Source organism: Aspergillus brunneoviolaceus, assembly GCF_003184695.1.
Source record: "Aspergillus brunneoviolaceus CBS 621.78 unplaced genomic scaffold BO95scaffold_107, whole genome shotgun sequence".
Lineage (NCBI taxonomy): Eukaryota > Fungi > Ascomycota > Eurotiomycetes > Eurotiales > Aspergillaceae > Aspergillus > Aspergillus brunneoviolaceus.
The window spans coordinates 1-24,830 of NW_020290837.1; the positions used below are offsets into that span (position 1 = coordinate 1).

At 47.2% G+C, this 24,830-nt stretch overlaps 8 protein-coding genes across 8 annotated transcripts; 6 read left to right on the forward strand and 2 right to left on the reverse strand.

The window, feature by feature from the left end:
• Positions 1-2,044: 2,044 nt before the first annotated feature.
• BO95DRAFT_488138 (glycoside hydrolase family 71 protein) lies at positions 2,045-4,271 on the reverse strand (the record flags this gene model as incomplete). The annotated part of the gene is made up of 3 exons (XM_025590500.1): positions 2,045-2,313; positions 2,401-4,099; positions 4,164-4,271. 3 exons carry the CDS (start codon positions 4,269-4,271, stop codon positions 2,045-2,047), a joined length of 2,076 nt encoding a protein of 691 aa, XP_025436719.1.
• A 624-nt stretch (positions 4,272-4,895) lies between these two features.
• Positions 4,896-5,623, reverse strand: BO95DRAFT_518897 (uncharacterized protein). Its single transcript, XM_025591996.1, has 2 exons — positions 5,123-5,623; positions 4,896-5,050 (listed from the first exon to the last, which is right to left on the reverse strand). Exons 1-2 carry the CDS (start codon positions 5,516-5,518, stop codon positions 5,000-5,002), a joined length of 447 nt encoding a protein of 148 aa, XP_025436720.1. The 5' UTR covers positions 5,519-5,623; the 3' UTR covers positions 4,896-4,999.
• A 3,423-nt stretch (positions 5,624-9,046) lies between these two features.
• Positions 9,047-10,587, forward strand: BO95DRAFT_518898 (oxidase ustYa family protein; the record flags this gene model as incomplete). Its single annotated transcript, XM_025591997.1, has 6 exons — positions 9,047-9,594; positions 9,664-9,882; positions 9,963-9,988; positions 10,049-10,118; positions 10,193-10,399; positions 10,472-10,587. Exons 1-6 carry the CDS (start codon positions 9,312-9,314, stop codon positions 10,585-10,587), a joined length of 921 nt encoding a protein of 306 aa, XP_025436721.1. The 5' UTR covers positions 9,047-9,311.
• A 1,223-nt stretch (positions 10,588-11,810) lies between these two features.
• On the forward strand, positions 11,811-12,152 carry BO95DRAFT_488141 (uncharacterized protein; the record flags this gene model as incomplete). The annotated part of the gene is made up of 1 exon (XM_025590501.1): positions 11,811-12,152. One exon carries the CDS (start codon positions 11,811-11,813, stop codon positions 12,150-12,152), a length of 342 nt encoding a protein of 113 aa, XP_025436722.1.
• Positions 12,153-14,432: 2,280 nt separating this feature from the next.
• Positions 14,433-16,900, forward strand: BO95DRAFT_468976 (uncharacterized protein; the record flags this gene model as incomplete). Its single annotated transcript, XM_025589402.1, has 3 exons — positions 14,433-14,652; positions 16,195-16,344; positions 16,413-16,900. The coding sequence occupies 3 exons, from the start codon at positions 14,433-14,435 to the stop codon at positions 16,898-16,900; spliced, it is 858 nt and encodes a 285-aa protein (XP_025436723.1).
• A 240-nt stretch (positions 16,901-17,140) lies between these two features.
• BO95DRAFT_468977 (uncharacterized protein) lies at positions 17,141-17,616 on the forward strand (the record flags this gene model as incomplete). The annotated part of the gene is made up of 2 exons (XM_025589403.1): positions 17,141-17,283; positions 17,328-17,616. The coding sequence occupies 2 exons, from the start codon at positions 17,141-17,143 to the stop codon at positions 17,614-17,616; spliced, it is 432 nt and encodes a 143-aa protein (XP_025436724.1).
• A 455-nt stretch (positions 17,617-18,071) lies between these two features.
• Positions 18,072-18,763, forward strand: BO95DRAFT_21813 (uncharacterized protein). The gene is made up of 2 exons (XM_025581176.1): positions 18,072-18,286; positions 18,359-18,763. The coding sequence occupies exons 1-2, from the start codon at positions 18,158-18,160 to the stop codon at positions 18,665-18,667; spliced, it is 438 nt and encodes a 145-aa protein (XP_025436725.1). The 5' UTR covers positions 18,072-18,157; the 3' UTR covers positions 18,668-18,763.
• A 2,746-nt stretch (positions 18,764-21,509) lies between these two features.
• On the forward strand, positions 21,510-23,833 carry BO95DRAFT_468978 (uncharacterized protein; the record flags this gene model as incomplete). Its single annotated transcript, XM_025589404.1, has 4 exons — positions 21,510-21,858; positions 23,074-23,378; positions 23,427-23,549; positions 23,777-23,833. The coding sequence occupies 4 exons, from the start codon at positions 21,510-21,512 to the stop codon at positions 23,831-23,833; spliced, it is 834 nt and encodes a 277-aa protein (XP_025436726.1).
• Positions 23,834-24,830: the final 997 nt, after the last annotated feature.

The window sequence follows — 24,830 nt, forward strand, 5'->3', positions numbered from 1 at the left end:
GTAGTTTCAGCTATAGTCCCTATACTATATGATTTATAAGACATACGCCAGCCTATTCGGCTAAACCATTCTACTAAGCTATGATTGTGTTTTATGTTGTTTTTAGACCCCCCAACCCCATATAACACTTCGAAAGGGGGCTTGTGACAACAGTATCACAGGTTGGGAAAAGTTTAAGACCAAATAGAAGAACAACAAGTTCAAAAAAGAAAAACATACAACAGAAGGGATTCGCTGGTGGTCACCCACCCAACTACTAACCTCCCGGCGTGTGGCTTGAGTACGGCTGAGCGGACGGGAAGCCCTATTTTCCACACCCTGTGGTCGTATGTGGTGTTTTCTTCCTTGCTAAAGTATATAATAACCCAAAAAGAGTGCAAGAGAGAACTGCGCGGCAGCCAGCAGTTAGCACTCTGGGAGCCCGGAAAATAGATCCGAGATTCGCGATCTTGTGGGTGAGGAGTTGAAACCACTACTAACCTTAAATGAGCTTCGCCCGGTCGACCGTACAGAGCGGATCGCCATTTTAGATGAGCCTTTTTTTTCCATCAAAAAAAAAAAAAAAAAAAAGGACCTATGTGATAGTTGTCAGGCACCTGACGATTCTCGAGGATTGAGCGGATGGAGCATCTTTCTCTTCTCTCTTCTATCATTTTTCCCTCTCAGGATATATGCCCTTTCGATTCGTCTATACGGTGCCACCTATCAACACACTCGGTGTTATCAACTGCAGGGGTTTGCACAAATTCTATCTTGTGAAAAAGTAACAGCAACTCGGACATTGCATCGTTGCATGTATTACAGCGCAGGTCATAAATGGAATATATTATATCATACAGGGAATTACTTTTGCTCGTCAAGGGAGGAGGGGTTATTTCTACCATTCACAATGCAGCACCTCGTTCGCGGACTGCCAGCCTTCCGCGCACGTGGTTCCCACTGCCAGGTCGGTATAGCAGGTCGCATCCCGGAACCCATCACACACAAAGGTGCCCACTTGCGCCTCGTTGGAACCGGACGATTGGCTTGCCGGCAGATCCGTACCCTTGTAGGTGCAGGTGGACCCGAAAGCCTTGAAGCCGCCCGTCCCGTCGCGCATCCCCTGGAAGGCGCCGTCCGTCATGACGAAATTCGGGGTCTGGACCTCCGGGCACATGTCCGGACTCGGGCCGTGCTCGTAGTACTGGTACAAGTCCCATTCCCCGGCGCCCGTGTGCGCGTCGTGGTAGTAGCTGATGAGGACGCGCCCGGCATCGGCACCGTTGCTGGGGGCGCTGCCGGACGCGGTCCCCGTCCCCGTGGCTGTGGCTGTGGCCGTGGCCTCAGGCCCGCTGATCACCTCCAAGGGGCCAAACATCGAGGAGAGCTCGGCTTCCTATGACATGGCAATGCGGATGTCCTCGTCGGGCTGCGGCGTGATCTCCGGCCATTGCTCCATGGTCACCGCGAACCCTGGGGCGGGTGTGTCGGTGGTCGTCGTCGAGGTCGCTGTGACGGAGCACCCGGTCGTCGTCGAGCAGTCCCAGTCGCAATCGGACCCGGCCACGCAGACGGTCGAGCAGATCTTCGCCGTTTCGGTGCTGCAGTCCTCGTCGTCGGAGCTGTCAGAGCCACTGCCTCCACCACCACCGCCGCCACTACTGCCGCCACCGCCGTTGACAGCGTTGCTCCAGTCCGGCGCACACCCCAGGCAGGGCCCATTGCAGAACGCAGCACACTTGTGACCAGCGCCCTTGCTACCTTTGCTTGTGGTGGGCTTGGCTTTTCCGGACGACCAGATTGTGGGTACGGTGTTGAGAACGGGATCCTTTGTAGGCTGAGACCATGGATACGGGGGTGGTGTGAGGGTGGTGGTGGTACTGGTTGGAGTCGGGCCATAAGGTGGTAGGACTTGCACCACGAGAGGAAGGTCGAGACTAGTCGTCATGGTTATAGTTGTAGTCGTTACACTGGCATTGACATAAAGCCCCCACATAGGAATAAAACCAGTAATGACTGGAAGTGAAAGTCAGCTGAGAGAGCATGAGGGGTAAAGGACGGTGGGTTACATACTAGGTGGCAGAGCAACGGTGATGTTGGTCGTAGTAGTCTCGTATCCATAGTGAGTTGTGACCTGGCCATCTCCGCCGGTTGAGGTATTGCTTATCACGTAGCTTCGTGGGACCTTGGTTGTCCAGGGAGGAAGATGGATGGTTGTTGGCTCATCGAGAGGCAGGGGTGGGAAAATCAACGAGCAGGGAGGATAACACTGAACCACTGGCGAAGGATCATGCCAGATTGATGGTGCAAGATAGACATCGCCATCTCCGGACCCTGAAGCAGACCCCGAGCCAGACCCTGATTCGCCGGAGCTCTCCGTTTTTGGCGCACACGCGCCTTCGGGACAGTATCCTCGCTGACAGGTATACTCGCATAGAGGACCGTAGATGGCAGGATCCTGACCAGGGGCTGCCTCGCCCACCACGTCGGTGGTGGGATTCATGACGTTGACTGCTCCCTGGCCTGTGCAGGTACAGGCGTTCATTGGGCAAAAGCCATGGGTGCAGCTGAAGTCACAAAGGCCTGCCAAGTTACCTTCACCCGTGCCTGCCGTGCATGCTGGAGGAAGAAATGGAGAAACCGAGGGTGTGGTCAAGGGAACTTGCTCAGTTCCGCAGGCCGTCGGCGGGCAGAAGCCAAGATTGCAGTCGAAGTTGCACAGTCCACTATAGCTAGCATCTTCTCCTGCGATAGGATATCCTACGACACCTGTAGAGTTGGGCTTCTCGTGGCCAAGTCCCATTTGTGTACACGTACAGGCGCCGAGGGGACAATAGGCGTACGTGCAAGAGAATTCACAAAGACCAGCAAAGTTGTTGGCCCCCGTCCCATTCATACAGCTCTGCTCAGAAAGAAGCAGCTTTGGCCTAGCAGACACTGTAGTCCCTGCTGTAGCACTGCCGACCCAGGCATTCCAATTTTGAATTCCATTGGGGCAGCTTGCTGAGATCTCCTTTCCTTCGATGGTAGCAATCACTTTGTTGTCACGAAGCAACGATACGGTTACTGGTCCCGTACGGCCGTCAAAGGCGACACTGCCATGGTAAACCCCGACATCGTCATCAGGAACCGAGGACCATCCAACTGTCTGAGATGACCCTCCGATTGTTACTACAGCCCCGGAGAACGAGCCAAGCACTGCAGAGAAGAAGATACGATCCTGAACCATCTCCGCAGGTGGGAACTCAATTTGGAGTTGGGATGCAGTATTGCCGCTAGTGCCCCCGCTGGCACACGCAGCAGCAGGAGATAGTCGATACCAAGCCACGATGCTTTCTTCTGTAACCTCAGCAGTCTTTGTCTTGTACATATCGATCCAGAAGGGCAAGGTGGCTCGCCAGCCGTCATGAGGCATATCAGTCACATAGTTGAACGGTGCCTTTCCAATATCAAATGCTTCCATAGCCTTGTCGTAGAGCGGTCCAATATAGTGGGACTCGCCATAGTCATTCCAGGAGATAATCTCCACAAACTCCGGCTGGACGTAGAGTACCTCTTGCCAGCGATCATGCCACAAGTGGTCTCCGCGCCAGATCCAGTTCTTTTTGTACCCAGGAAGATTGGTAAAGAACCAAGGAGAAACGGGCATCATATAAGGCAATCCAGCCAAGTATTGAAGATAGGACGCATCGATATAGGTGTTCATATCCTCAGAGCCCCAGGGCCAACCGGCCCAGCTGAAAAGCCCATCCACTACTCCAGTTTCTACTGCAGGCTTGGCTCCGAGGGATGACCAACTTGGAATAAAAAAGCATCCAGTAGCGGCCTTGATCGAAGGCCAGTCATCTGCTCGACCTGGTCCTTCAAAAGTGGAGACAAATGCCTGTCCATCGTGAAAGAAATAAGAAGAATGAGCGCTGTACTGAGTTATCAGGTTGATAACATCGGTCTTTGGCCAGTCACCGTTTCCAGCGTAATCAAAGGAGAAGAAAAGCTTGAAGCCAACCGAGTCAGCCGCTGCAAATGCAGCAGGAAGAGCCTTGATATTCGTCGGATCATTGTACGCCATGTTCAAGGCGAAGGCATCAATGTGGGCATCTTGTGCCAGCTTCATATCATTCTTCCAGTCATCGGACGTGTAGTTGGCTGAGTTCGTGACCTGAACCCACTGTCAGGAGATGCACAATAACTAGGGTGATTGAGATATGTACCATAAAATGCGCGAAGACAGCGGCCGCCTGCACGCGGCAGGCAAGAAAGAGAAGCGCGATCCAAGCCAGGATAGAGTCCATGGCTGGCTATGGGGTGATGGCAGGAGTATGTCTGGGAAGGTATAACTATCCATGGTACCATGTCTCCTAATATAGGAATAGAAGACCCCCTGTCAAAGGTCCGCTGGCTGACCGATTTCCTGCGCTTGGGCCGAAGTCCGTTTCGATAATCAACATCGGTTTAGCTTCGAATTTCGGTGATGATTCTCCACCCGAGAGGCATATTACTTACTCAGTGCTCCTCTGTGGTATTACTCCATCGCGAGGATTTCTTAGTGCTTTGAGACCAATTCGTGGAATGAGGTCAATACTCAAGTGGGTCAACTAGTTCGCAACTAGCGGCGAACTTCCGGCTGTTGTTCCTAAGCGCAGCATTTCGCAAGTGCTTGGCATTCAACGGAGATAGCATCGCTTCCTCTACATGGATTTCAGAGAGAATCTCTCATCACGCTAACGAAACCAATTACCCTTGGTGAAATGACTCTGAAAAGACATTGACGTTGCCTAGCACAGCGGGTGCTTAGTGCCGGATACCGATTGTGATTGTTCAAGCACAACATGAGTTGTATTGACCTCCCAAAAACTCGTGTGTTTTGTTGTTGTATACTCTACATTGATTTGCCTTGACGACACATGAAAAGTAAAGCTTCCTGGAAATTGTTTGCGACCATATACATTGATAAGCACAGGTCATGATGCAATCTTTGCCCTCGAAATTCCCACAATACAATAATTTCCACCGCAACGTCTCAATGGTGATGTTCGTGTCTATGGCGAAAGATTTCACGCCTCGCACGGGGCTAGAGAGAGGGGCAAGGTTTACCATTAGCCATGATTGCAAGTGGAGACAATTTAATAGGGGAAAAGCGTACCAAGGTAGCACTCTCTGAAGGGATCTGATTTTTGCTCGCAGCAGCGGAGGAGGATGCAGTGGGAGATGCAGTGGGAGATGGAGGTAACCGAGACTCGGGGTTCGGCTCGCATCCGCCAAATGTGAAGCCAATGTTGTCCGAAAGGCTCAGTGCTTTGGTGCGGTGCAAGTCACACTGGCCTGATTGGTCAACATAAAGCCAGGCTTGGCATGCCTTGACATTTCGGCACCAGTTCTGGCATTCAGTGGCGGTGGCGATCTCGAAGCTGAAGGTGACGGGCGCGCTGTTGAAGTAGGCGACTGTCTCGTTGTACACTGAGTTCTGACAGCCAGCCAAAGCTTCCACATTCGAGAATGCCAGAGCAGCCATGAGCATGAATGAGCGGATAGGAGTCATCTTGTTGAGAAGTTCACTGAGCGAGGATAGAGATTGTGAAGCCGGATCAATTAGGGATGAAGTGGAGAGTATATGAAAATCTTTCCAAGTAGTGCTCCGGAGGGCCTTTGGAAGTCGTCTTTTCTTGGCGCGCTGTCGGAGCCGAAGACAGAGTCATTCTACTAACTATATAAACACAGACGCTACGGATTAAGCTAGTCATGTACATAGCAGGCCAAGGGGGTCTGTATAGAGCCTTTTCTACTGTTAATAATAGTAGTATTTAGTTATAAAAAATAATTATTGGTTATCATATAGTTATAATACAGTTATAATACAGTTATAGTACAGTTAGAATACAGTTGTAGTAGTAAAAAATAGTTTTAAAATAATAAATATTATTATATAATAGAAAGAGTATATTACAGAACTGTATATAACTGGTATTAAAAATAGATTATTTAATAATTAATTTTAATACTAATAGTTATTTTAAATATTATATAAGTTTCTTATAATTTATTTTTATATTAGATTAGTTATCTTTCTATTCTTTAACAGTAGTCTAAGAAGTAATAACAGTACTATTAAGATTTTTAAATATATAAAATATTATTTTATAATATAAAAATAATAGAAATCTTTATAATACTTTATATAAAGTTAATATTCTATATATACTATATTAAAACTATTAAGATTAGAAAAGTACAAGCAGACTTCTATAAAAAATCTAATATAAATATTTTTTTAATATTAGAATCAGGGCTTATTAGAGCCTATTTACTTAAATATTTAAAGTAAAAAAATACTAATAAAAAATCTTTTTAAATCGCTTGTAAAGACTTTATAAAAAAAAATATAAAATATTAATAACTAAGATAGTATATAACTCCACAAGAAAGATAGAATAGAGTAGAATAATATTAAATAAATAATCGACTATAAAGTAGATAGAAACTAATAAATATTAGTAAGTATAATATAAAGAATATAAAAAATTATAAACTAACTGTTTAGAAATTCTAATATAACTCTAAAAAGATAGTATTATATTATTATACTGGATTAGAATATCCTAAGAGTATTCTGTTAAGTATACTAGTAAAAATATCTTAAGAATTTAATTTATTAAACAGACTTTTAATCTTTTAAAATTAAATTATTTAGACAGAATATATTTCTTAATTATAAAATTATATTTATTTAGTAGAATATAGTAATTTAAAAGTTATAGATATAGCTGGCAGAGCTTTAAAATTAATTAAATTTAAATAAAAAAATTATAATTTTAAATATTATTAAATCTAAGTCGCAGAAACTGTCGAATCCGATTTATTCGAAAAAAATAGATTATAAGATTATATAGCAAGGCCTAATCTATTTAGGTTTTATAGATTCTAAAAATAAAAATAAAAGTAATTAGAGTTAAGATTCTAGATAATAAAAAAGTTATTTTATATTTATCTATATTTTTGTTCTCTGCTTAGTATATTATAGTTTATTAATAGCCTATACTAGAGTGGCTAACGGCCAGGTCAGGTCAGGTTAATTGGAATTTTTATACCTGACCGCCAGGTTATAGCCAGGTTAAGGAAATTTTTATACCTAACCGCGGTATAGCTAAAAAAGAGACGGTTAACCATCTTAACTATTCTTGGCGCTAAGATCTGTTTGCTATATTTATTTAGATTCTAGCACAGTTAAGATATATCTAGATTAAGCGGTTATTAACCTGATCATCTTAACTATTATTTAAAAATATATAGAAACAAGCTTTTAAAATCAAAAAAAAATAACTAAGAAAAGTATTAGTATCTTCTTTATCTCTATCTTAAAAAATTAATCAGAGATTTCTGATGGTGTTAATAAAATTCAGCTTTTTATAAAATTATAGTTTTTACAGCAAGAAATATATATAAAGATATATAATTACAGCTTGGTTTAAACTGTATATCTTAATTATAATATATAATATCAGAAAAACTGTATATTTACTAATAATCGGACTACTAAAAATAAATATATTATTTTTATTCTATTATTCTTCTTCTTACTTCAGCTTAAATAGTTTATTATATTTTTATTTTTATCTAAAAAAGCTAAATTGTCTGTATAATAAATTAAACTTAAAGAAAAACCTGTGTAATATTATTTATATAGTTTTTTTCGGTAACCGTACTTTTTAATAACTATCTTATTAAATATTAGATACTATAAGAGCAGTCTACTATTTTTATTTTTTTAATTTAGTTAATTTTTTTTATCTTTTTTATTTAGTTAATTTTTTTGACCTGTTTAATCTTTTTAATTTTAAGTACTTTAAAGACCTGCTATTAACTATACTAATTTTACTTTATTTATTTAGTTTAACTGACTTTTCTGTATAATAATAATATATATTCCGAAGCCTTCCCGTACTTTTTTTTTTTTTTCTTTCTTTTTTTATGTTTAAAATTCTTATATTTTAGCACTAAATAGATTAGTTTTTAATTATTTGAACAGCTTTTATAGATACTGTATTTTTTATAGAGGGCTTTATATAAGTCTTTTTTAGATTTTTTTTATAAATATTAGAGTGATTTAATCAACCTGACTAATCTAACCGATTAAAATAAATAAGATGCGGCAGGCGCCTTAGCTGTATTTAAAATATAATAAATTATATTTATATAAAAGTATATTTTAAAGCAAAATAAACTATTTTTATAAAATTTTCTACTTTTTTCTTTTTATATCTATTATTTGCAGAGTAGTCTTAGAATTATAAGTTAATTATAGTTATCTAGTTTATTTTTAAAAGATATTATCGAGCTCTCTTTTTCTATTTTTTAGATATTTATAAACTATAATAATACTTAAACTAAAATAAACTTTTTAAATTAGATCTTTTTTTTTTCTTAAATCTCCAGATTACGCGCGTTGCAAAGAATCGGAAGATTATTTTATATTTAACTTACAAAAAAAAGTATTCTATTTTTCAGAATTAGTAGTAGAAGATAATCTTTTTTAAAGCCCGTATGCAAGCTCGAAAACCGCTATTTTATTTTAGTCGAAAGAAGATATTAACAATATAAAACAGCTTTTAAAAAGATATATTATTTTCTAATAGAATTTCTTATATCTACTGTATTGCCTGTCTTTATATTCTGCAACACCCGGGAATTAAAAAAAAAAAGGGGGGGGGGGGGGGGGGGGGGGGGGGATGCAGATACTGTACATGCACAATCTTTGCATGGTATTAGGGGTGGGGATAGTTTGGTTGGATTCCGGAGGGTTAGAGGGGGAGGAGTGAGATTGTGACGGTGGATGAAGGTTTGATAGGGCTGGAAAGGGAGGAGGTGGCAAGTCTCGGTCTCTACTTGAGGCATTTTTCACTTGACTTGTCTCGGATGATCGTGTGAAGAATGTAGGTAGTGCTGGTTCACAATCATGTGTCGAGTGACTATGTCGACGGTGGCGCTATAGCGTTCCAAAATTGTCCACTGGTTTCGATTCTCTATGATACCAGCTGCGCTGGCTCCCAGGATTGCAATGTCAACTACCTTACTTTCAAGTACGATGACTCGCAAAGCAGTCCCAAGGACTTGAATTGAAATCCATTCCAGCCGTAACCGGTTGCCGGAGAATGGCTGCATCTCTGACGCAGAAAGCAGGTTTTCTTGCCACCATTGTTGCTGATAGCCCAACTCGTGCAATACTTACCTGTGCTTCGTGAATTTGCTGCCCTCTCTGTCTGTGGGATTATTACACCTTCTCGCATCCGAGACATACTATTACCATCTTCTGCCTCCTTCGTATCAACGCATCCAAAATGTACGCAGCGCTGAAGAAAAGCAGCAAGGACAGCACCTCCTCCGACCACTTGCCGCTACCAGACTACCATGACGAGCATTGCTCTAAGACCCAACGTCTTCTGGAAGAAGAGGAAGAGGCCTGCTACATCGACCGGCCTCCCCGGCGACCGTTCTCCTTCTTCCGATGGCAGAGCCTCTGCTTCCACTTCCTGCTTGCCTCGCTCTACGGCGCGGCTTTCTTGATCGCGACGTCCAAATCAAGGGAGTGGCCAGTGTCTAAACCAGCGCATTTGATTGATTGTAAGCTTCCCAAACCCTCACCCCAAGATAATCAACATGTGAAGAACGGATAGGCTAATGTCAGATAAGCCCCCCTCCACGAAGCCATCCACATGGAACGCAAGACCGTCTACGCGGCGATCGACAGCAAGAACCCGTTCAAGGGCGCCCCCTCTGAGGAACTGGACCACGCATGGCACCAACTCTTCGTCAACTCCAATATCCGGGTCACCGCCGAGGATCTGGCCCGGATCAATCGCACCTCGGTGCCGATCAATGATGAGAAGGGGGGGTATTATGCTATCCCGGGTAGGTAGTCATCGATTTTGTTTCTGTTCCGTCGTATGAAGTATGCACAGTATGTGGCTTGAAGGCTGACACGATAGCAGACGTATACCACCAACTTCACTGCCTGGTAAGATAGTCTGCCCTGATGGGCTGGGTTTGGGGATGGGGACTGACAGCCAGTGTGCAGAAATTCCTGCGGCAGGTGGTCTATCAGAACTATTATCATATAGGGAAACCGACGACTCCGGTTCATATCGGTATGTCCCCACTCCTAAAAGCAAGAAAGGCTAGCTTCGGATGTTGTTGTTGATGTTGTCGGGCCATGGAATAGAGCACTGCGTCGACAACCTCCGCCAGAACATCATGTGCAAAGCCGACGTGGCCCTGCTCACCTTCACCTGGGATCCGAACGACCGCGCCCCGAAGCCCAACTTTGTGGTCGATCATGAGTGCGCGAACTGGGATATGGTGGACAATTGGGCTAAGGAGCATGCGTTTGATATCTTTGATGAGACGACGCTGGTGCATCCGACTTTAGGTGAGTTATCACCAAATCTTGGAGGGGGTTTTGGGGGGTAATGTCCAGGGTAAGCTGACTTTAGGCGACTAGGTCCCTCGTTTCCGGAGAAAGAGTACAAGGCTACCGGGAAGATTCCGGGGCATCCGGATTTTCATCCGAATGAGTATCATGGCGGGGAGATGCATCATCATCATGATGGTGCTTAGGGGGGTTGATGGGGGTTGAGGAGGGGAGGGGGGTTGCTGGGATGTCACATGTCGGGCTTTGTATGCCTTCATGATGAATGATTCTTGTGAACCTTGTTGAGTAAGGCATGGGTATACAGAGGATGCTCTATAGTAGATAATGCAGGCTGTCAATCATATTCCCTAAGTCATCCAAAGGAAGCTGATTCATGGGCATGGAAGTATGCGCGACTATGAACATTCACTCCTGCTCTCATATTTCAAAGCCCTAAATGCAGATCCATTCACCCTGGATATCGATGAGAATATCTACCAAGTATTGAGTACTGGTGAATCATCATGTCCTTATTCCTTGCTAGCCATAACCCATTATTGAATACAATAGACTAATTGAATAATGCAGCGGTCGCTGACTGACGAGGTGCTTAAAAACCTCCTTCTTTCTCTTCTTCCTTTTTCTTCCTTCCTCCACACTCTTCAACTCTCACCATCCATCTTCATCTTCGTCTTCCATCTTCGTCTTCCATTTTCGTCTTCCGTCTTCGTTCTCCATCTGCATCTTCGTCTGCATCTTCATTCACTTCTAACCTTCCACCGTCCACCTTCCACCTTCCACCTTCCACCTCCAACTCACCATTTCCATCCTCCATATCTGTGTCTATCTGTGTCTGTCTCCCTATACAACCTCCATCTCTATCTTCATAGCCCACTCTTTCTACTTCGCCACTCTACCACATGACTGTGTCCACGGTGATCTCCTCATCATATGATCTGCATCCGAGAAACCAAGCATCAATCAACTCCTGGCTTATATTGCTAAGATACCATTTTTCCCTTCCCCTATCCTTCCTACCAACCAATGTCGACAACTTACATAATGCAACTCCGCAACCTATCCTCTCATGGCTACACATCACTGATTCCTTAACTGCTGTCCACGCCGTCTTGTCTACCATCTATTGCCTGTTTACAGGAGCAGTGGACATCTAAGATGTTGTCAGAAAGATTCTATCTATGGGACCCGTCCTAGGGCTGCTCAGTTTCTGTTTCTTCTTCTTCACTTTAATGGAAGACCGTTCCGGCTGGTGTGCAATGAAAGCAGTTATCGGCCCCTGGAAACGTGCCATGGACCGCTCTCATGTATATGGGCAGTTCATCTCGTCCATCACCCTTCATGTTCGTTGACGAGACAGCCTAGTAACCTGAGAACCACCTCAAACTGTGCTGTGAACAGGATGCTTATCATGGGTTCGTGGGGTCTTCCGAAACGGACGCTATCATCTCAGTTGCGAGTTATCGTCACCGGCGGCCATGCTACCGGCAGCAAACTGCACCAAACCCATGAGATTCGTGCAGTTGAAAAAGAGGCCAAAGCAAGGAGGACAGCTAGGGTGATGAGCGATGCTCCTTGCCCTGAAGACAAACAACTGATTGGTGCTGTGGAGATGCTGGGCACCGGAATCAATCTCACCCGAGCGAAAGATATGATTATGGTAGACCCCTGCTTCATACCGGCATACGAAAACCAGGCAAAGAAGTGCATCAATCGGTGGGGCCAAAAGACACCCATGACGTTTACCGGCTAGCATACATCAGCTTGTCACGAGCTCGTCAGCTGCGAAGCTCATGTTCATTTATTGATCCTTTGTTCTCCCGATTGAGGTGCCAAAAAAAGGCAACTCATAAGTCGTCAGAGAGCTCAACTAAGTACAACACCACCCATGTACGGAAACTACCAGTATGCGGCCATTTACGAGCACTTTCTGATGATCCGGGGTTATCCCGGTCGGCACAAAGAAGTCAATTCATATAGTCTTAATGCCTCTCGTCTATCCGAGGAAGATGCTAAGAATCTGCATACACAGGTATGTCTGCTAATTTCATGCACTGACTTCCAAGAACAACGAATAAGATGCAATATGGCAAGGGAAATTCGAGCCGCTTGTATCTCGCAGATTCAAGGTTCCCTTCTAGAAGGTGAACACTGTCAACGCCAGACTTGGGCTTACTGAATGAAAATTTGTTCATTTACTTCCAATACACTCAAGGGCCTCTATGACTATGCCGGACTTTCAATTTGTGGAATCAACCAATGAGGTCGAGAGGAGATTCTTCATCAACTCGGGCTAAGCACGACCAGAATCGACTCTGCCATCAGCGGGTAGGAAATGTCCCACGCACTGCATTTATTGCGAAGTACTGAACTGTCATGTGAAGCATCGGAAAGAAGAGTGTTCAAAGGCTATCTCAAGGGCTAAGATGGCTTAGAGATGCTTACAACTGGCGAGTACTGTGGTCTTACTAAAACTGGGTCCAGGCTATGATCTCTAGATTACCAACTACCTTAAACCCCAAGCAGGAGGCTACTTTTCCTAGCAAGCTCAGCATCATATCAGCCCTTACTGCGACTGCTCGCAATAGGTCGACTAAGAAATCAGTCGATTCCACCGAAATAGAATGCCCGCATCGTCTACTGATTTATATCACGGGGACTCGCAGGATGAGTCTACTTGCGTGATCACCGGGTTCAGGAAGCCCATCGAAGTGGCTCATATATACCCTGCACGCGTTGGTCGAAAAGGTCAAAAAGACCACAGCCAATTCTGGGAAGCCCTGGCCCTCTTCTAGAAATCAGACAAGATCGAATCATGGAAACAGAACAGACAGGTCACATTAAGCAAGAAATTGCATGTATGCTGGGGCGCCGGCGGTTTCATCTTGGTGCCAGACCCAAGCGGTCCATCCCGCGACAAAAAGACTCTTGAGGGGTAGTTTGTTTTCGACTACTGCCATCTAACATCTACTGATAGATTTAAGTGGCATCACAGGTTCATTAGATGCAATCAATGGTTCCAGGGATCTGGGCGGTTGAAGGGCAAAGAGAAGATAGCTTCCAAGGCGCACGGATGCATTGCGGTTCCGATTCGTGACTTCAAGGATTCGGCAACCAAGGTTGTCCAGCCCGGTAAAATATCCCACAAGGCCATTGTTGGCCATGAGAGGGCCATTTGAAAGAATCGTCATGGGCATTTGAAACCACTTGAGAGCATGATGCTTAGAGTCTTTGGTCGATCCTCATACCGTTGATCCATCCCTGTTCACCAATGAACAAATCCTAATTCAGAATTCCGTGGCACGTCAAGGAGCGCACCAAATTGAGAGTTGACTTGCGGGCTTCCCAGAAGGAGAATCGGGAGCTTACTGTGGAGAGCAGTCAGTCATCGATGCGAAGAAGCATGCAAAATGCGTCTGCTCAGCAACCTAAAGTCATCGACATGCATGAACCAGCTTGAGCAGGCTTATTGGATTTGTGTGTGTTAGCAAGGAATTTCAAGCTCCTCGGTTCTGATATATTCAAGTGCACTGATCAGCAGCTGCAAAAGGCGGCTACCCGATGGATAGAAAAGCAAATGCCGAGATTCGACCGAAAAGCTTCGAAATAATGCAGCAACTGTTATCGATGGGAGCAAGCATGCTTGGGAGGCACAGTTCTCTCTGGTATAATCCCAGAAGAAATATTGGTCAGATGATCTCAGAATTCAGTGGACCCAAGGTCGAGCCAGTTGGGGGTGTGAAACCTTACATTGTCCGATGGAACGGAACGGATCTTTCGGAGATGTTCGATTTCTCGGATCAGAAATCGAGCTATACGAGCTATTCCTGGCATTGACCCCGACTACAACGACTTCGACATCACCCGAGGCACATCATTGATTCGTTTCATCAATATCGAAGACATAATCTCCGCCGACAGGCTACCCAAGAACTATCCCCCTTCCGAAGAGCCCCCAGTGTTCATAGAGCCCAAGCTTCCCCGTTTCCTGGTAGGATGGATGCAAGGAAAAACTCACTACTATCGACACACCATGGTATACGACAACTCAGTTGTTCACATCTACGCGCAAGGACAGATTAAGTCGAACCTCCACCGTATTGTCAATACCGGCGGCACAAACATTTCCAATGGCGAACTAGACGAGTTCATACGCGACCCGAGCAGAGAGTCAATGGGCTCGTCGCTGCTTTTCTTATCTGGTCGCAAAATCAGCGGTTGTTCGGATCATCGAGCTATTCAACGTACCATCGGTGCTTGAGGAAATCAGCTGTTTACATCGTGAAAATAGCCTCGAATAGTGGCTATTATGAAGGGAGACGACAGTACGCTGCGCTATCACATAGTAGCAAAAGGAAACGGACACCGCGCGATCAACTTCACCAAACTATCGACTCTTGCCTGACGAGATCATATCAGTTGTCATATTCCCAGCTTGTTCTTATACTTGTTATCTAATTCTTCTCTTCGGTGATCGTGATTCATAACCCTATCAACAGCTTGAGTTCGGTGGAAATTTCGGCCTTTTCTTCGGGGCGCTGAATGCTACTCTGAAATGCAAGTCACATCGTCTGTTATCAGGGAAGTCTAATTCCAGGTACCTTCGGGTTATGCTATCACCGAATCGCTACTCTCCCGGATTTGGGTATATTATTCCTACTGCCAGCCAATAGTGTCACAGGATGCCCCTGGAAAGGAGGCCTTTGCAGCTAGTGATCAGGTTGCTAAGTCTGCTATCGAAAGCCATCTCACCGAACCCGGCCCAGGTTCAGTGATTGACCTAGGCCAGTGGATCATAACACCAAATCAGTATCGGGATAAAGTCTGCAAGCTTACTTGTCAGGTGGACTGTGGAGTTTGCGATCTGACTTTGGAGTCTTACACTCTCTTCTATGACCCTGAAGGATCATCAGGCCGAGAGGCAAATTTTTGTGCTTTTAAGCTTATTCGATGTTTCGACAGTTGCTGCCATATGAATGAGCCCCTACCATTTTGGACCGTTCTGTTTGCACTTTTGGCTAAGGGCGTTTATGAACCGCCACAAGGGGCATCGAAGGAATACCAATCAGAATGCATTGGATGAGGCTGATATTAAGACACTGCAACATGGCTCTGAGCCTTTCGGGTGGAGTTCCCCGAGGAGTGTCATACTAACTCATGACGCAATATCGCCGCTTACCCAAGAGTCCCGGGCGTTCTACCGTGTTCAGACCGCGGTGTATATGGCAATCGATGAAGATTTGATGGTCGATTAGGGTCACTGATAAACAGAACAGTTCAGGGTGGCGCTGGCCTTGGCCGGCCTGGTTTACCACTTGCTACGCGCGATCGACGCGCTGTTGAAAATCGGAAGAAATATCGGATTAATCCTTGTCCACGCGTGACATACCATGGGTTTGTTATGTGGCATCGAGACTTTTGAGATCATGGTTGAGACATCAGTCGTCACACGGTTTCATCGCTGGAACGCTCATGGATGGCCTCTAAAATGTGCAACCAAACAATGCCCATGCAGAGAAAGGTCCAAAAATCGCGCCGCGTGTGACACACATCTAAAATCCCATGAGGCTTTCGTCAGCTCTCAACTCATTTTTTTGAGAGGATAGGCAGTTTAGCAACACCCTGCCTCTAGTAACGTCTCCGACGAGATTGAATTTCTCTCCCTCTGAACTTTTGCGGTGAGTGTTCGAGGAAGGAAATTCTAGAATGTCTTACCAGAGAAGAACCAGTGGCCTGCCAGACAGAGCAGGGCGGGCGTCGGACTGGGAGCAGCCTGAGATGGGGGACTCGAATAGTTCTGGCTCCGGTGGAAGGAGACTACTTTGGCAAATGCAGCTCGAACTTCTGTGGATCACTGTCTGTGTCCATCTCCGGGGTCGGGGCATGGATCATATGCAACCCTCACCCCATCCTCGTCCATCTCCGCACCTGCACTTCGCGAGATGGTGAGGGTTGCCGCAAATATACAAAAACTGGCGTGTGCGTGCATAGGCACCACTCTTGAGCGTGTGAGAGCGGTTCCTCCCCGCCACCGCCGCCACCGCGAACCCGGCCGCTGCCGCCGCGTCTGCCCCCTGCGGGTCCCCGGGAGCCTCCATGCTCCCAGGAACTCCCCCGCCCCCAGGGGGCACACCCAGGGCTATTCTTTGGAACCAGCCGGCTCCCCGCGAGCGGGCTAACGACGAAGAGTGGGAGGCCTCACTCTTCGTTGGATTGCCTCCCGCGGCCTGGTTCGCAGGTCGTTTTGGAGGCAACACCCGCCGTGGTACCCGGCCTCCCCCCACCGGAAAGGTTCGCAGCCCCTGTCGAGTCGCGAGCGGGCCTGGATCAGCGAACCCATTGTGCGGTCTGTGCCGTACATTGGGTGGTCGGATCCCAGGCAGCTGGCTGTCCGGGCTCAGCTCCGCGAGGGCATCCTCGTGTCCTGGGTGGACTATAACCTCTTCAACTACTTACAGCTTAAACAACATCAAGGAGTTTGAGCGGATGGTCCGCCTCTAGACGAGCAACAACGGGGATTTTGGTCAGACTTGATCTGCAAGGACTATGCTTCCGTTGGTCGAGTCTAACAGTGGGGGCTTATAGATCGGCGCAACGGGCTTGGATATCTTGACACGGCTTCCCCGTGCCGGGCCCTAAAGTTGATTCTAGTCAAGCAGACCAACGCCCAGAGGACAAGACCAATATCGATGCGCATTACCATTACTTCTGCATCGAGAGAGAGGAAAACTGTCCTGCAAAATGAATGGACAAGTCGACTGCAAACGCAATCGATCTGAAGAAAGCGCGGTAGGAGGCACGCAGCGCTGGCCGGGTGGGGGTGGTGTAGTGCTTGAAGCACATGAAATTGTCGTCGCCGGCATTCCTGATACCGACGAGGAGCAGTATATGCTAGCAGGGATACCCTGCTCGCCAATTGCTCCGACAGCCTGCCGACAGTCGATCCGTACAGCACCATCGCCAACCAGAGTGTTGCCCCGGCTGAACTTCTTGCGAGATGGAAATTCCACGACCCGCAGACCGCTGCGGTCTACATCTTGTCCAGTCTGAATGGGCCGATCGGAATCGTGCAAGAACTGCCCGGCACAGGGAAAACCTTTTGGATTGTCCGCTGTCTTCTTCTATTCCTCCGCAATCCCAGACGGGATGGCAAGCCGTACCAGCTGCTCATCGTGTCCACCTGCAACGATGTTGGAAGGATATTGCTTTCTGGATAAATGGTAGGGTCGCTAAGCGGGTCAATGACAACGCCAGTTCACGCCCACAGCTGGTCAATAAGTACCATACGATCAGCACCGAAAACAACCTCTGCTGGATACCCGCCTCAGAAATACGCCCAAACGTGAGTCATTTGTTCACTATAGAGAAGTAAGACAACTCCTATGCTCATGACGCGCTGATCGACAAAATAAGTCATATCGCTAGTGGATTGCTGCAGCTTCATCTGCGAAGCAACCTTTGGGAAGCTCATGCATGAGTGACTGGCTGCTCCTATGGATTACGTCCACACATCCTAATGAAGATGACTTCACAAGACAATGGGATTCAGCGGATTCCATGCCTGTCGGGTTCGTTCCCTATATCCTTTGACCTCAAATCCTGCCATATCAAGTCTATCTTTCCAGGGGTAGCTTTCACCCTTTCCGCTTCTTCCCGGTCCTTCTCTTCGTTCCTTCTACAACTCCCTGGTATATAAGGCTGACTTGTGTGCGTGAAGTTCAGATCTGCTCTCAGAAATAGCGTCAGTCAAGTATCTCAATGATCTCCGAGATCTCATCGCAGGTTGGAAGCTATGGACCTCCTCAATTACGCCAATTCGCTGCCTGTTCGTTCTGTCCATGTGATTCTAGTACCCTCGCCTTGCTTAGCAAGATAGAAAATGCTCTTGTATGTGCTTGCCTCCCTCTTTGTGTCCCTTCATATCTGGCTGGGGCCTTCGCTGACTGCGCTTACTGCAAGCAATGGTCCCTGTTATCCCGCCGTTCGACGAGGTTCCGCCGAGCTTCCGGTGGATATTACCAACGGCTCTTGTTGTTTCTGCTTTTACATGCGATTCTTCTGTCTTGCGCCCTCCTGCTTCCTGATCGGGGAGGCTACTGGCTTCTCTCCCCGTACTTAGGAGGGACGGCTTGTGGCCCCCGCCTATCATATCAAAAATGCCACAATCCAGGTTATTCTTTCGAACATCCAGGAAAAAGGATGCGTCTGGAGTATCCAGAATCTGAGCAAGGTCTGGGTGATCAAAGAGGAGAGCCAAAAGCATGCTGACTGTGTCTCGTCGTAAAGAGCCCAAGAGGCCTTTCGAGCTGTTGCCTTTGATATGTTTCGGTCTCAGTGCAGTTCTCAGGTCTATTTGTCCAACCGCCACTCCAATGGTCGCTTTTCATGATCTTCAATGATTGCCATCATTATCCCCGGAGCGTGATTAGACAAATAAAACGCAATTCAGGCGTGATAGGCTTTCGGACTGAAGTTGCGACTGAAGTCAACACGCCGGGTACTCGGAGTCCTTCCCACCATCACTTTCAACGCGTGGTGCTCCTCTAATCCAGTTCTTGTCCAAACAGAAATACTTTGGCTGAGCTTCCGAAGTCCTTTGGAAACGGCCATAAGAAGCCCTCTCGCTGTGAATCATGCTGCATGATCTGCGAGAGCGTGGCAGGCAGAATGCAATTTCCAAAGCTTCGACAGATTGAGCTGCACGCGAGTATAGGAGTCAGGCACTGATCACCAGTCGATTTTCTCCGGTAAAGGCAAGGAAAAAAAGTCAAAAGATGATGAAGAAAGCTGGTTCCCGGGGCGGACTCCTGGGGGAGGGTCTCCCATCCGTGGCAAACAACATTTGACATTGGGGAAAGAATTGCCCTTGGACGCGTAGCGCATGCCGACGAGCTTCGCCTCGGCAGGTACCACAGATGAAGGTACCCTGGACGAGACATGGAGATGTCTATTTGTACTCGTAACTTTGTCGTAATGGGTTCATAACGTACAAAGGAACGAGATTCGTTAGCCCAGAGGTCCAGAACTATTGACCAACATCTACGAAAGGCTCGAAGGAATCGATGGCGCCGGTGTGCTTATTGATAACGCACGCGGAGAGATCTTCGGTATAACTCGGGATAGCAAAGACTATAATCCGGGAGTAATTTACAAGCCCATCTGAGCGAATTTGACAGGTCTCTGCCACCGATGTCCTGGGCGTTCCCACCGTCGGAAGGCAGAATTCAATGGCCGTGATCTGTGCTGTGTGACGCATAGTACCAAGATTTTATGAAGCATCAGCTCCGGTATCAGAATTGCCGTTTCGTCCGGCATCCATGAATTCGACACGTTGCGCTCAACACGCTCATGCGCCGTCAGATCACCACTGTGCTGGCTTTTGTGCCCGCAATCCATAGTTCAGTAAAAGAAAATGCTTGACCCGGGAAACAGGACATTTCAGAGAGGAATGCCCACAGTACCTTCGTGGAGTGGGAGAGAAGTCTCTAGAGCATTGATTCGAGGACAGGTTCAACGCTGCATCCCGGCATGATACTATGCAGTCCAGACATTACTAAACTCTGTGAGACACGGTATGCCGGTATTTAAGGCTGCACGCGGTCTTTTTGGCTCGCTCGCTGGCGCCAGCTTGAGGCCCATGTTACGAACCTACGTTGTACTCATCTCTTCATCACTGTCCGCTGCAGATCTACACTGGGATGATTTGATGAGGCGTCGGCGAAGTACGTGAAATGGCTTCAAGGAAGTGCCGCCCTACGCATGCCGTATTGCTAGGGCTAACCCGCTGAGAGCACGAAATTCCAGTTGCAGAGAACATACTCTGGGATTGATGAATAGGGTCAAATCATTGAGTGGCCAGGCTCAATGCTGTTGCGATTTGACTGGTGACACCGTGAAATGTCAATACCAAGAGCCACGAGGATGCTACGAGACCTTGACTCATTGGAGCCGGCACGCTCTTTGACTCGGTTGACGTTCTAAAATGATACTTTCAGGGGGGTCCGATTGATTGGACATGTACCTGGTTGACCGAAGTGACTGGCCTGATCAATTAGGATTGGGGAAGACGCAAGCAAGCACAAGTACGCAAGGCCTCCTGGAAGACAGCAGGATTGGGAGCAACAGGCACATTGCTAATGCCGATAACGCCTTGTCCGATTTTTTCTTTTTTCGACCAAATTTTGGGGTATGTGGAAAAGGGAACACCGAATGAATACTGGCCGCGAGATCCTCACATGTCAGACCCTGGAAAGATCATAGAAGAACTAGTATAAGAAGAGGATACTGCTACTGGTTTGAGCCTGCCTATCGATCTGCAAGAACGCAGCTCGCAGCTCGACCGTTTCGCACAAGCGCACTGAAGGACCCCAGAATGCCATCACACGCACAGCTCCCGGCCGAAATACTTATGATGATAGTGGAACAGCTTATACAAGGCCAGGAGTGGCCCACATGGGTGGCATGTGCAGATTCGACCGAGTCGATGCAGAAACTCGTCTTTGCAAACACCACCTTCAGCACTGCGGCATGATCTGTTATCTAAGCCCGGGCCAAGGATCTGACTTGCGAACATTGTGGGTTAGCTGCTGTCAGACCTACTATTCGAAGCTTGAAAATGATCTGCACTCTCCTTGCCTCATTTACTTTCCAACCCTCCTTGAATCCTCTATCCTCTTCATTTCTACATCTACACCCGTTGGAGCTGCCGAACGAGATTGCCCGGGCACACATGGCCATATGTTTCAGAAACATAGCGCACAAGTTTGAGGAAGGAAAGCGCGCTTTGCCCTTTACCCACTTGGACTGAGCGATGACAACACAACCCTGACAGTGGAATTCTTTCGGCTGCCTACAATGGCATACCAGAAAAGCCAGTCGTTCGCCTCAACTCTGCTGGCGTGTCTATGTGGCTATCGCCCGCGTCGAGACTTTGCGCGTGGCGCGACAGATGTTTCGGCTATTTGACACATCATCACCCTCCCCTAGACTCGAGCCGGATGGCCTTTCAACGTTCTGAGTCACAACCGACTGACATCCATGATGCGTGGTTAAGATGCCGCGACCGACGACATAATCTGAAACGACGGCAACGATAGGGTCATGATTGAAGATGGAGCACCTCGGCTACCCGGAAGCAAGGAAAGCACAGAACCGGATTGTGATTCTAACATCAACCCAGTTCTACGCGACACAGATTCTCCAGGCCACGGAACGTACAGCAAAGGTTCAAATCCCGACCCTTTTTCGCAAGAAGAATCTTCATCATGTTGAAGGTAAGGGCGAGTGTGGTGTCGTGTACGCTCGTGTCATTCGAGACGAGTTTCATCTGGATAAGGGTAAAGGGACGGGGGTGACCCAATACATGCAGGACCTCGAGGCCCTCGAGCCATTGCGGCGACAGCCTGAATTCAGATGGATACCGGCAGCCACCTCCGCCTGTGTGGCATTTATCATGGTCCGTATGTATACGGACAATTTGCATCGTGTGCAGGATGGGCATCGACCATGGAGTAAGCAGCGGATCACTTCTGACATATATCCATCAGAGGGCCAGGTTTACGGCCAATTTGTTTGTTGCAAGCATTCTGGGGCGCCGTTATCCAGAAGGTGGTAACCATCGAAGCCAAGACTGCTCCAGGCACACCAAGAAATATCGTGCCCCATGATTCTGGCACCTTTTCTGAGAATAAACACGGCGATGCGGTTGGTAAATGGACCTTAACTATATTGACAGAAAAGCAATAGCTTAAAGGCTTTTACAGGACGTGGGTAACAGCCTGGGTCTATGATGAGGTATAGTCCAGTCGAGTTTTGGACTGGGCCTGCGAGGCTTCGAATAGCCGACGAGGATGTAGTAAACATCGATCTAATTGCTTTCCTCATGACTCTCACACATCCGAGCCCCAATGTGCAGTGATGGTGGTCAGCCAAGAGAATGCGATTCAGGGTTGTCAGGAAATCGTCCTTATCGCACCTGAATTCCGTACGAACCAGTCCGGTACATCTCTCCTCAGAGCCTGTACAGCGATTGCTCAGTCAAGGCGGACGCTCGACAGGGTTCCAAGTCAACGTCAAGGATTTACTATATCCTTGTGACCTCGCCTACTAACCGGCTCTTAATCTTGACACCATGCAGACACAGCACAAACCGGCCTTGACTTCTGGGATCGCAAGTCAAATGGCCTTCTTCATGAGAAGAGTCGGTGGCTTGTCCCAGATTACAGTGTCGCTTCGAGCGAGCTCTCCTTTCCGCGCATAGCTCTCTACCGTAGACCGGCTGACAGCCAGGACACATTCAAAATAGAGCTCCACATCGTACTACGCACTAGAGTGCGAGGCCATGCTACACTCCGAATCTTGGCCTCTTGTGAATGCAGACGTGTTGAAAGCCCCAGTTCATCATAAAGGGGTACTGTGGAGACTCTGCCGGAACCTCTCCGCGCTCGGGCAATTGGTCCGCTATATGATTGTCCGGGGCGTTTCAACAGATTGGATACGACATATCAGCGTCCCGAGAGTGGCATGTGCGTTCTCCACAGGCATAAGCCCAATGGCAATGACCCATCACCCACAATTTCCAGACCAGCAATAGATCAGGTTGAAGGGCCGCTGGAGGAGAACTGGACAAAAGCAAAGCTTTCCCACTTCCTCCCTCCGCAAGCTGATGTCTTCAGGATATCCTGTCCGTGGTGGGGATCCCTTTGACAAGCTACCCTCATCGTCCGTGTGTACACTTTCTCGTGCATCCCTTACCTTGGGCACTGCGGCTACTTCCCTGGGCTCCTCCCGTCGGGTGCGCCTTCCTCCGGTCTCGTCAGAAAATGTGGACAGAATCCGCCACAATTCCCAGGGCTTGGTTGATGCACCAAAGAACGATCATGAAGCAGCCAGCCACCCCAGCAACCACTACCGCCACACCTATGGCCACCATCGCAGACCTCGTTGCCACCCTGAATCACAAATCTATTTGCACTTCGTGGTCTCTATCATTTTGCACTGTCACATGCCTGTGTCTGATTTATGCTAGTGGGCTATAGCCCAGGAACAAATGGACACCCGAATGGGGTACCGCTCTGCAACGCGTGACAGATTTGGACGTATCCAAAGGGAGAATCATACCATTCATGTACACGAGGGTGTCAACGAGATGGTAAGGACTCCTTTCCCTCCACAGAGTCTGGTTATGCCCCTAGCCAATCCGTAGCGAGTCGGGACGCCAAGCTGTTGTGAAATAGATAGCTAAACGCGCAAACCGCACTTCAGAAGATTCAGACACAGAATCAGGTTGAATAGAAGAAGAAAGATGACACGAACGACGAACCGAGGGGTCATCTCAGACACCGTTCCTTCCATCGCTGATTCGGTCCACATTATCAGGTTATGAGCCCTCCTATGGCGGACCTGGTTCTTCCTTCGCAAAGCTCCTATGAGTGAGCGAATACTTCAAATCCTTGTAGTGTTCTTTGTGTATTGCCTTTGTCATCTTCTTCAAGTGTGTGATATTTACTTATCATATTATTACTTATCATATTATGTCTTGAATATATGCCACGGCTCTATGATTCTACTCTAGATCAAACTCTGCACAACAGCCGCATTCGATGGTTTTTTTCAGGCTTCCTGTTCAGCTCCTCGGGGCGGGAAATGCGGCACGCACATCTGAGCAGAGTGATTGGATCTAAGAATATTCGCATGTGGGACCTACAGATACATCCCGTTGCTCTGTCACTCAGCGGCATTATCATAATTGACTACTGGTCTGCAGATATGGATCTAATGCACTGGGCTGCATTTATAATAGTAGCGGAGCTGAACAAGCTAATTCGAAGACTGCTACTACGCAAATAGGTGTTGGGGTGTACTCTTGTTGTAAAAAGCAACAGTCGGATTGTTGGACAGATTATAAAACTTAAGAATCTGCGGAAATGGAATTAACACTTCCGTCCGGACGCTCAGCGCAAATACCGAGAAAGGCAACAAAGTGTGCCTTGCCCCATGGCCGCAGTCATCCGCCAATATGCCGGTACCAACAAAAGAGGAGCTGGATGCAGTTCTGGAAGCAGATCTAGGTGCAGACCTGGCTGCTGGCTCATTTTAAGGTCCGAGCCCATGGAGGACAAACCCGCGAGTGTGTTTGCAGTACGACAACACCTTCTGCCGGGTCTTGCATCTCCAGGAATAAAGAGCTGTTTTACAGCACAGACAAGCAGATCAGAACAATTAAAAAGAACATCAGGAACTGCCGCAGGGCAACACTAAGCATTACCCTCACCTGCAGCTGACTGGGAAAGATCTGGACTTCACCGAGTGCATCATTATGCTAATTGGGGATGTCAAGACCTGAAGCAAGTACATCTACCTCCAGCTGCGGGTGAGCCCTGGCCTACCGTCACCACAGTAGCCGCCACAGCGTTCCGTTCATTCAAGTACC

Coding starts and splice junctions, on each gene's coding strand:
- BO95DRAFT_518897 (XM_025591996.1), bottom strand. CDS start 5,518: ATGACTCCTATCCGCTCATTCATGCTCATGGCTGCTCTGGCATTCTCG. Junction 5,051..5,122: donor CTTCAGAGAGTGCTACCTTG/GTACGCTTTTCC, acceptor CCCTCTCTCTAG/CCCCGTGCGAGGCGTGAAAT.
- BO95DRAFT_21813 (XM_025581176.1), top strand. CDS start 18,158: ATGATCTCCGAGATCTCATCGCAGGTTGGAAGCTATGGACCTCCTCAA. Junction 18,287..18,358: donor GCAAGATAGAAAATGCTCTT/GTATGTGCTTGC, acceptor GCTTACTGCAAG/CAATGGTCCCTGTTATCCCG.